Here is a 10,495-nt window from a genome sequence, read left to right on the forward strand (position 1 = left end):
CAGGGTTATAGCAAAGCTAAGTTTGACCACAGAAAAGGAAGTGTCACCTACGCTGCGCTAATTGCTTGTGCAATTGTGCTGGGAGAGGAAACTATAGAATTCTGAATGAGTAGCCCTTTCTGGAGTAGCCCTTTTATCTGTCAATGAGAAATGCAGCCCAGCGGGCATGGTAACTTGCTTAAGTACCCTGCACTTAGTCATAGCCGACATTTTAGGGTTAACAGATCCTCCCTGTCCTCTTGGGCATGGTTAACTCCGGCTTAATTGGCTACCCTTAGGGTGGCCTTAGGAAAGGACTACAAAGACAATTTATAGGTAAAACGGAAGATTCTCTTAGACCAGATATTCCTGGTTCAGAAAGAGGTGGTAGGCCTGGGTCCCAAAACGGAAAGCCCCTGCGGCAAAAGGGAACTCACGCTCCAGGTGAGCAGGCAGAACCGGGGCTGTGAGGTCGGCTCTGTGGCAATAATTCTAATTCCCCTCCAGAGGAAGGTACCTCCCCTTCGAGGGAGGGCGCCGGACGTGACGCTGAGCCTTTCGCGGTCCCGTAGTCAGGCCGTGGGACGAGCTCAGGCCCACGTGTCCTCAGTTACCGCCAGCTCGAGTCCCCGGCTTCCACGGACCTCAGGGGACTTTAGCAGCACCACCCGCCCTACTTCCTGAGCAGAGTCATGTCCGGCAACGGCAACGCGGCTGCTACGGCGGTGAGTCCTAAGCCGGTGACCGGCACAACTTGAGGCTTCCGGGAGAGCCATGCACCGATTGGCCCGAGGTCGCCATCCTCCGTCGTCTATTGGTTGGAATGGCTTTCCGTCATTTTTTTCTCTAGTTTTTTTAAAGGGCCAGTAGCTAGGTTAGCCTTAGGAAGGAAAGGGAAAATTAGTGAGGAGTGGGGGAGGGGTTAGGAGTGGAAGGACTGTCAGCCGTGGAACCCTCATCCTTGAGTGCTTATGAATGCATCTTCCGTCTAGGCCTCGTATACCTGGCCCTAGGGTTAGTAAACCAGCCCGGGTGAAGTTCATCTACAGCGTCCTTTCATAAGATAAGGCCAGTGCGGCCACCTTGGAAGACGTTCCACTTCTGATTCAGAGGAGAGCACATTCCCAAGTCTCCGAACTGCGCACAAACGTCTTGAAAGTGGAGCCTTTTCCCTTTCTCCTTTCTAGCAGTTATCCAGCCCTAGCCTACTTTTAAAATCCCCAACTGAGACCCACCACTGAATTACTACCGTGGGAGGTGGGGGCAACCCTGGATCTTCCCGTTCTTAGCCTGCTTGCCGACCCATGACTGATGCACAGGCAAACTACAGAGCCATGGAGGCTACTGCTCGCCTGAGATAAGACAGCTGAGGCAGCTGCTTATCTCCTCCTATTCAGCCTGCTGTTGAACAGTGGGTTTCTTTGCTAGTGCAGACATGCCAGAACACTGAGCTATAAGGAAAAGTTGATTCCAGCACTAGCTCTCTTTCCAATATTAGTTGTGTGACCCTAAGCAAATCATTTCATATCTCAGTGTAACATCCTCCGATAGGTGCCCACCCTATCTACCAATTCTACCTAGTAGAATTGTTATGAAGGCAACAATATGCAAAAGCAGTAGAGCTAACTGTTCAACCCATGCTTGTCCCTAACTTCTCACCTCGAGTAGTCCTCCCACTGTAGCCTCCCAAGTGTTGGGACTACCAGTGGGAATCACTGAAACCTGCTTGGTGTGGTTTGGTACTGGGGATTGAACTCAGGGATTCTTTATCACTAAGCAATATCCCCAGTCCTCTTTTATTATTTATTTTAAGACAGGGTATCATCAAGTAGCTGAGGTGCTGAGGCTGGCCTCAAACTTTCAGTGCTCCTGCCTCAACCTCCTGAGTCTGTGGCATTGCAGGCATACTCCACTCTGCCCAGCTGCAAATACATATTTTTTAATGGAATAATTTGACTTGAATATGTTTTGCAGATTCAGTGAACTTGAGGGATTGTTTGAACCTTGCAGTTCTGGGACCTTAGATTCCTGTGTCTGGGCTTCCTATGATGTATTATTTTAGAGTCCTGTTTCAAACTCAGACAAATTTGCAAGGGGCCTTCCAGAGCTGGTTTATTGAAGGAGTGATCACAGTGGAATAGACTTGAGTTCAAGAGCATCAAGCTCTTAACCTTCTTCAACAACAGAAGCACCAGATGCATGACTGCAAAAGAACTTCATGGAATAAAGATCCCAGAACAGGGAAAGTTGAAGTTTTTACAGTGACTCCTGTTTAGTGTAGAAAGAAAGAGGACCTCTGACTCAGACTGAAGAACCTAGTTCTAACTGCTAGGCACTGAACACCTTTATCCAAGGTGACTGACAGGAAGAAGTGTGTCCCATTGAATTTTTGGCTTGAGATCTAACACCCTAACATTTACTTGGTGAGACCAGAAAGGAGCACTCTGGGTGAATGAATGTTAGGCAGTTCAGCCTCACAGTCTTATAGGACATTGAGGCAGAAGTAACATCATCATTTCATAGATGAACAAACAGGCCTGGTGGAATAATACGCCCAATGTCACCAACCAAGAGGCTGAGCAGACTGTACATCAGATCAGTTGACTCAGTCCAATAGGTGCATTCCAGCCAGATTAAGGGACCCTTAGTGTGGCAACTTCCATGTAGTTCTCAGCATCTGGGTAGCACTGAAGCTTTCTGGAGTGCCTGCACTATGCTGGATAGTAAACCTGTACTCCAGTGATGTGTGACTCCAGCTGCCCTGCCCAGCCACCTGCAGACCCCACCCTCCCTGTGGCCAGGCCGATGGGCTTATCTCTTTACCCACATGGTTGTGTGCAGCACTCCCACTGAGAATTGCCTTGGCCAGGGTTGGCTTTGAGGCTCAGTGTCCTGGTTACTGCCACAGCAGTAGTATCAGATCCTACCATTGCATTCCTCTGGCCTGTTTCTCTGGATCCTTGAAGAGGGAAGAAGGTACTGAGGAAGGTCAAGGGACTAGTTTCGACTATTTCTCCACTCTGAGGCTCAGCTGGTCACACATAGGCCAGGGGCTGATTCTTTCTTCTGAGTTAGTGATTCTGGTTCTTGGGCAAGTTATTGAGGAACACAAGGATCAGAGGGGACTGTAACCCAGGGATTTTTTTATACAGGAAGAAAACGGCTCAAAGATGAGAGTAATTCGAGTGGGTACCCGTAAGAGCCAGGTAAGTGTGGACATCAGATGGAGGAGATTTGTCAGAAGAGTTCTGGTGCTCACAGGATGACAAATTGAGGGAGCCCAGAGGGTCAGTTCCCAGCATAGAGGAAATGGGGGTGACTGGGGGTTAAATCCTGTGGGGAACAGCAGATAGCTTTCTGTGGAAGGTTACACCCTGAGCTAGGGTGCAGAGGACTCGCAGGCGAGGCTCTTCTCTTTCCCAGGTGGGAATTCCATCTCCCTGACCTTATGAGGATCTGAGCTTGGGGCAGTGGCCAGGGAAGGGCAGGACTAATCCAAATCTCTGTCCTCAGCTGGCTCGCATACAGACAGACAGTGTGGTGGCAATGCTGAAAGCCTTATACCCTGGCCTGCAGTTTGAAATCAGTAAGTTTTCTGGAGAGGACTGGAAGTTAATGGGAAGCCAGTATTAATGGAGGGGAGAGTACAGGGTTCCTGGCTTTGCCTATGACCAAAGACTGGCCCTGCCTCCAAGAACCCTTCTTGGCTTCTCCCAGTTGGAGGCCTCTCCTCTGAACACCTCTAGCTCTGACTGCCTGGGCTAATCTGGTATTTAATATCTTCTGCCTTGGATCTTCTTATGAGCGTGTCTGTTCTTCCTGCTAGATGGTACATTCCCAGAAGGCCAGGACTGGAGCTTATGTGACTCTGTTCTACCATGAATTTTAGCACAGTGCTGGGCACAGTAGGGGCTCAATAAATGCTGATTAATGACATAATTGGTTGATTCTCTTCTCAGTTGCTATGTCCACCACAGGGGACAAGATTCTTGATACTGCGCTCTCTAAGGTAACACCTACTTCCCTCCAATTCCTATGCCCCTTTGTTCTTCCTTCCCCTAAAAGATTCACTCTGAGGCTCTTCCTTGCCTGGCAGATTGGAGAGAAGAGCCTGTTTACCAAGGAGCTGGAGTACGCGTTGGAGAAGAATGAGTAAGTGGAGACAGGAGAGCATGGCACAGTTTCTTGCCGGGATCCCAGTGTGCTACAGATCCAGATGTCAGTAAAGCTACTAGCTTAGGGCAGGTAAACTGGGGGGCTCATATGTGGGGTTCAGGCTTCAGACAGTGTTCTGGTTTGGAGCCATCTGGTTGCCTGGAGTGCAAGAGTGACTGGGAAAATGGGGTAGAAGGTAAGAGGGGAAGAGAACACATCTGAAGGTCCTGAGGCCGGGGAAAGACATGTTTCCTGAACTACCCTTGGCTTCACTAACTGAAGCAGAGGCAGGGGCCAGCGGCCTCAACCTTTCTCCTCCCCTGACCCCCAATCTCTCTAGAGTTGACCTGGTTGTTCACTCCCTGAAGGACCTGCCCACCATGCTGCCTCCTGGCTTCACCATTGGAGCCATCTGCAAGTAAGAGTCCTGGAAGCAAGGGGACCTGAGCAGGGAACAAACCTCATGGGAGACTTTACTTTTCCCTCTGGGACTTAGTCCTCTGCTTTGAGTGTAGTAGAAAACTCAGAATATGCCAGTTATTGTTGGTTACTGAGAGAGAATGGAAGTGACCCGAACTGAAATTACTCCCTCATTCCATGAACTTCCCTCCTCCCCTAGGCGGGAAAACCCCTGTGATGCTGTTGTCTTTCACCCAAAATTTGTTGGGAAGACCCTAGAAACCTTGCCAGAGAAGAGGTAAGTGGGGCCTGGATGAACATCCTGGTGGGAGGAGCAGGAAAGGAACAGTGGCTGTCTAGTGTTAAATTTCATTTTAAACACTCTCTCTGAGCAGCACTGTGGGGACCAGCTCTCTGCGGAGAGCAGCTCAGCTGCAGAGAAAGTTTCCACATCTGGAGTTCAAGAGTATTGTATCCTTTTAGAAGGAGGAGTCAATGACCAAGGAAGAAGATAAGACTTAGATGACCCTGGAAGTCCTGAGAGTGGAAGGGGCTTCCAGTGCAGATGGCCCATAGAGACAAAGGACTGTGTCTTTCCATCCACCCATTCACCCATCCTTCCATCTATCCATCCATCCATCTGTAATCCTTTAATGTTTTCTTAGCCCGAAGTATGTGCCTCACATTGGGGATAATGATGAATAAGATAAACCTTGTCCTTGCTTATGTTGAATGTAAAGTTTACATTTTAGTTAGGTTGATAGGCAGGCATTGATGATACAAAGTGATACTCAATAGTGGTTATTTCTGGGGGCATAGAAAGTGCTTCCTTTTTTACTTTATATATGCTACTATATTGTTTTTATTTTTACAATAACTGTGTACTGTTTTTTGTTTGTTTGTTGTTTTGTGTGGGGATTGAACCCAGGGGTGCTTAAGTGCTTACCCACTGAGCCATATCCCCAGCCCTTTTTATTTTTTATTTTGAGACAGGGTCTCACTAAGTTGCTGAGCCTCCCAAATTGTTGAGATTACAGGTGTACACCACCATGTCTGGTGAATATGTAGTTTTATAAAACTAATTTTTAAAATGGTGTAAGCTAAGTGCTCAATGGTAAAGTTGGGAATTCTCTGGAAGCATCTAGCTGGAACATCTAAACAGACACTTAGGGGTCATGGAAGATTTCTCAGGAGTCTTATAACCTTGGGCAAGTTATTTAACTTTTCTGTATCATTGTCTTCCTCTGTACAGTTGGGATAATGATAAAACCTACGGCACAGGGTTGTCATGAAAATGAAATGAGTTGACATGGGAATGTACTTTAGAACTGCATGGTGTTGTACATGGTAGCTTTTGTTATGAAGCTGAGAGCTATTGAATGGGTAGATAGAGAAGAAAATAGATTCCAAATAGCATGTGGCTCCTGTTAGTCCTTAGCATCTCTCCACAGCGGGGAAACCTCAACACCCGGCTTCGGAAGCTGGATGAGCAGCATGAGTTCAGTGCCATCATCCTGGCTGTAGCTGGCCTGCAGCGCATGGGCTGGCAGAACCGGGTGGGACAGGTAGGGGCTTCCAATTTCTCCTCCCCAGTTCATCTGCTTCTCCCTCCTTCCTCTACTTTTTTCTTCTTTTTGTACTAGAGATTTAACACAGGGGCACTTTACCACTAAGCTACATCCCCAGCCCTATTTATTTAAAGACAGGATCTCACTAAGTTGCTGAGACTGGCCTTGAACTTACACTCCTCCTGTCTCAGCCTCCTGAACTGCTGGGATTACAGGTGTGTGCCACACTGCCATGCCTGGCTGAACCTTCTTAACTACCTGACCTCTAATGCTGCAAACAGATTCCCAGAATGGAGAGATTGGAAAGCAAAGGCTAGACTCCTGCTTGTGCCTCCCCCAGCCTTTCTAGATGATAGGCAAAGTACATCTCACTGCTGGATGCTTTTGGTGTCCCCCCTATTTCCACCTGTTCTGCCTCCACAGATCCTGCATCCAGAGGAATGCATGTATGCTGTGGGCCAGGTAAGCTTGAGTGGGGAAGCCACTTGTTGATTTGCTCCCTTCCCTTTGTTCTCAACCAGGAAGCTGATCTTACAACTTTCAATATCTGCATTCCCCAAAATAAAATCTTCAGGGAGGGGCAGGCCTTGGGCTGCTTCTGGCCCAAAAGACCCTGGGGAACAGGTGGAAGGGTGGTTACCATCCTTAGCTCCATTAGTTGGGGGAAGATCAGGCCTGAGGTTCAAGGCTGTTTTTTTATCAGGGGGCCCTGGGTGTGGAAGTCCGAGCCAAGGACCAGGACATCTTGGATCTAGTGGGTGTATTACATGATCCTGAGACTCTGCTTCGCTGCATCGCTGAAAGGGCCTTCCTGAGGCACCTGGTAGGATCTGTGCTTGCCCTGGGGGAGGGGAGTGGGCAGCCAGGAATTGTTCTGTATGTAGTGATAACTCATTCTTGTTGAATGTTGTATATGTGGAGGATGCAGGTCTTGGCCCAGCAACCTTTTCAGTTGTGTCCTCTGTATCTCTGAGGGCTGTGGTCACAGGGTTAAGGACCCTTGGAATTCATAGGAAATTTTCATTGCAGGAAGGTGGCTGCAGTGTGCCAGTAGCGGTGCATACGGTGATGAAAGATGGGCAAGTAAGCAGTGGAAAATGGGCGGGAAGACAATGAAGGACTGTGGCATTTCTCCCTATGCATCCCAGGTTTCTAAGCAGTTCCCTCTCAGAATATGCTGAAACAACTATTTTCTTTCCCAGTTGTACTTGACTGGAGGAGTCTGGAGTCTAGACGGCTCAGATAGCATGCAAGAGACAATGCAGGCTACCATCCATGTCCCCGCCCAGGTAACAAGGATGGAGGGTGACGAGAGAGTAATAAGCAAGAGTGCGTGTAATCTTGACATTCCCACCAAATCTCACCTCCTTCTTTCATCCAGTATGAAGATGGCCCAGAGGATGACCCACAGTTGGTAGGCATCACTGCCCGGAACATTCCTCGAGGAGCCCAGCTGGCTGCTGAGAACTTAGGCATCAGCCTGGCCAACTTGTTGCTGAACAAAGGAGCCAAGAGCATCCTGGATGTTGCACGGCAGCTTAATGATGTCCACTAAATGGCCTGTGGGGCAAAAATGCTTGAGTTGCCACTTTCCAGTGCCTACATCTGGCCTTCAGTACCCATGATCAATGGGAGTGATTGCCCCAGATTTAACTGCAGGGTCTGAGACTTCCAGGGACTTGCCTCACCTTGGTTCCTTGACTGCTATGCCTTCCCTGTAAGTGGGGGCTTCATCTCTTTTTAGAGAAATCCAAGACAGTCTTTGAATGTAACCAACTGTACTTTAATAAATCAGCTCTGAAAATGGTTGTTTTGGTGGACCTATGGAAAATATATCACCTCTCCCGCTTTGTTGTACTGGGGATGTAACCCAGAGGCATTTTACCACTGAGCCACATCCCCTGCCCTTTTTTATTGACAGGGTCTCACTAAATTGCTTATTGCCTTGCTAAATAAGGCTGGTCTCAAACTTGTCATCCAGGCTCAGCCTCCTGTTGGGATTACAGGCATGAGTCACAATGCCTGGCAAAACCCTTAAACCTTACTTTGGAGTCTAGGACCAACGTTTTTGCCCAATGTTCTCCTGGAACATCTTTAAAATGTTTATGCCTTGATAATTATTATTTCAAACAAATCCACTGTCTCACAGGGAACACCAAGAAAGCAAGAGAATAGCTTTAAAATCCTATGGCTTAGGGCCTAGGGTGTAGTTCAGGGGTAGAGCACTTGCCTAGGACTATGGCCCAGCACTGCCAAAAAAAAAAAAAAAAAAAAAAAAAAAAAAACCCGGAAATCTACAGTTTGTCCCTACTCCAACAGTAGTCTATTTAACATTAGTCTCTGCTACCCCACTTCAGGAAAGCATACAAAGTTATCAGTCCTACAACTCTTATAAAATGAAAAGACACTTCATTTTTTAAAAAAATCCTTTAATAAACAAAATTAGACCATCTGAAACTCCCCAATACTTAAGGTTCTAGTCGTGGATGGGTTAGCTGCAAAATTCCAGTTCAGAAACCAAGAGAGATTCAGTCCAGAGATTAACTGACATGTGCTGGTATCTAGGTGCTTGGATTGCCGAGTTGAGTGGCTGGAAGGGGAAATGGGGTTGTTAGGCCCGACAGGCCCAGTTTTCAGTCTCTTTCAGCGCAAACAACTCTACTGCTATCTACACAACCAGCTCTAAGTCCAAACTGGAGGCCTTTGCCATCTCCCAAACTTCTTCCTAGGAGTCATCTCAGGAGGAAAGATCAGATTTGTCCTGGCCACACCACATAGGCCTATGAATGAAGATGGAGATGACTGAAAATTCTGGGACTTGGCATCAAGGGGGCACCAAACCAAAACAAGTGATCGATTCTCTCAAAGCCTGGAAATCAACAGTCAACGTCTGAAGTCCTGGCAAGAACTAAGCACCACGCTGAAGAACAGACACATCCAGGCTGCAGCAACTGAGGAACTCACCTTAAGGGCTACCGGCTTCTTGGCCTTGGCTGCCCACCTCAGCCCTACGTAAAAGCGGAAAGCCAAGTCTTCCAGAAGGTGCTGCGGCCTCACCGCAACCCACCAGCAATTCTGAGAATGGGGCGGCGGCTGAGTCACCCACACCAAGGCGGACAGGTGCTGCGCCTCCAGCCCCGTCCTCCGTGGCTGAAGGGCCCCGAGCCGGAGGAAGACGCCAGCCCGCCCCTCCTCCCAGTAGCCAGGACAAGGACCGAGGCCCTCTAGCGCCGCGGCAGGCCGTGCGGGCGCGGGGGAGGGGAGGGCGAGAGGCGGCGGGGACGCGAGGGGAGGGGGCCGGGCGCCGCGGTTCGCACGCCTAGCAGCCCTACGTGGCTCAGCTCTTTCCGTGAGGGCGGTGGTGGCCCTTAAAAGGGCCTTTGTGGTAGCATGGGGAGGGCTGGACAGCCGGTCGCAGCGCGGGCACCCCTCAGTACTCCTGAGAGGCCTGGGTGGCCTTCTTGCCACCCGCTGGCGCCTTCGGCCCCACGGTGGCGCTGGTCTTCTTGGGCAGCAACACGGCCTGGATGTTGGGCAGGACGCCCCCTTGAGCGATCGTCACGCCGCCCAGAAGCTTGTTGAGCTCCTCGTCGTTGCGGATGGCCAGCTGCAGGTGGCGAGGGATGATCCGCGTCTTCTTGTTATCGCGAGCCGCGTTGCCCGCCAGCTCCAGGATCTCAGCGGTGAGGTATTCGAGCACCGCCGCCAGGTAAACCGGCGCGCCGGCGCCCACCCGCTCGGCGTAGTGGCCCTTCCTCAACAGCCGATGTACTCGGCCCACAGGGAACTGGAGACCCGCGCGCGAAGAGCGCGACTTGGCCTTAGCGCGGGCCTTGCCGCCAGTCTTGCCGCGGCCGGACATAGTGCGCGAGGTAGAACAGTGAAGAACAGCGCCTCCGAAGACCTTTCAACCGCCGCCCGCCGCAGTCCAACTGCTGCCGCGCGCGCCGCAGAGCCGCCCTTATAAGCCCCTAGGGCACACCCCCGCGCCCTTCTGATTGGTTCTTTTCTCCAATACCCGCCTCCGGTTGGTTGCGCTTAACCCTTCCGTAACGTGCCCCAGCTGGGGAAGCGCGCCTGGCGATTGGCCGAATTTGAAAACCTTTTGCCCGGGGAAAAAGAAGAGGAAGAGCGGTAGCATACAGCCGGACTACCACCTTCGGCTGTAGCCAATCCGTGTAAAGCGCGGGAGGTTTAAACCCTACAGCCGGAGACCAGAACCGGAAGACAAAAAGGGTAGTATCTGAATCCACCTGGATGGCCTCTGATTTTTTTTTTTTTTTTTTTTTTTATAGACAGACACAATACCTTTATTTTTATGTGGTACTGAGGATCGAACCGAGTGCCTCACACATGCCAGGCAAATGCTCTTACCACTGAACCACAATCCTAGC

General features: G+C 49.9%; 2 protein-coding genes across 2 annotated transcripts; one reads left to right on the plus strand and one right to left on the minus strand.

The window, feature by feature from the left end:
- Nucleotides 1-510: 510 nt before the first annotated feature.
- Nucleotides 511-7,900, plus strand: Hmbs (hydroxymethylbilane synthase). Its single transcript, XM_047516968.1, has 14 exons — nt 511-704; nt 3,132-3,185; nt 3,493-3,565; nt 3,939-3,988; nt 4,076-4,131; nt 4,475-4,552; nt 4,754-4,831; nt 4,929-5,004; nt 5,985-6,098; nt 6,525-6,563; nt 6,805-6,924; nt 7,131-7,184; nt 7,304-7,390; nt 7,483-7,900. The coding sequence occupies exons 1-14, from the start codon at nt 672-674 to the stop codon at nt 7,654-7,656; spliced, it is 1,086 nt and encodes a 361-aa protein (XP_047372924.1). The 5' UTR covers nt 511-671; the 3' UTR covers nt 7,657-7,900.
- Nucleotides 7,901-8,519: 619 nt separating this feature from the next.
- LOC124958840 (histone H2AX) lies at nt 8,520-10,053 on the minus strand. The gene has a single exon (XM_047517359.1). It carries the CDS (start codon nt 9,961-9,963, stop codon nt 9,532-9,534), a length of 432 nt encoding a protein of 143 aa, XP_047373315.1. The 5' UTR covers nt 9,964-10,053; the 3' UTR covers nt 8,520-9,531.
- Between the last annotated feature and the right edge of the window lie 442 nt (nt 10,054-10,495).

Source organism: Sciurus carolinensis, chromosome 11 (genome assembly GCF_902686445.1).
Source record: "Sciurus carolinensis chromosome 11, mSciCar1.2, whole genome shotgun sequence".
In the NCBI taxonomy this organism is placed as follows: Eukaryota; Metazoa; Chordata; class Mammalia; order Rodentia; family Sciuridae; genus Sciurus; species Sciurus carolinensis.

Excerpts from the sequence above, each read along its gene's own strand:
- Hmbs (XM_047516968.1), top strand. The coding sequence starts at position 672 with ATGTCCGGCAACGGCAACGCGGCTGCTACGGCG. Across the intron at positions 6,564-6,804 it reads GCATGTATGCTGTGGGCCAG|GGGGCCCTGGGTGTGGAAGT; the intron begins GTAAGCTTGAGT and ends TTTTTTTATCAG. Across the intron at positions 6,925-7,130 it reads GGGCCTTCCTGAGGCACCTG|GAAGGTGGCTGCAGTGTGCC; the intron begins GTAGGATCTGTG and ends TTTTCATTGCAG.
- LOC124958840 (XM_047517359.1), bottom strand. The coding sequence starts at position 9,963 with ATGTCCGGCCGCGGCAAGACTGGCGGCAAGGCCCGCGCTAAGGCCAAG.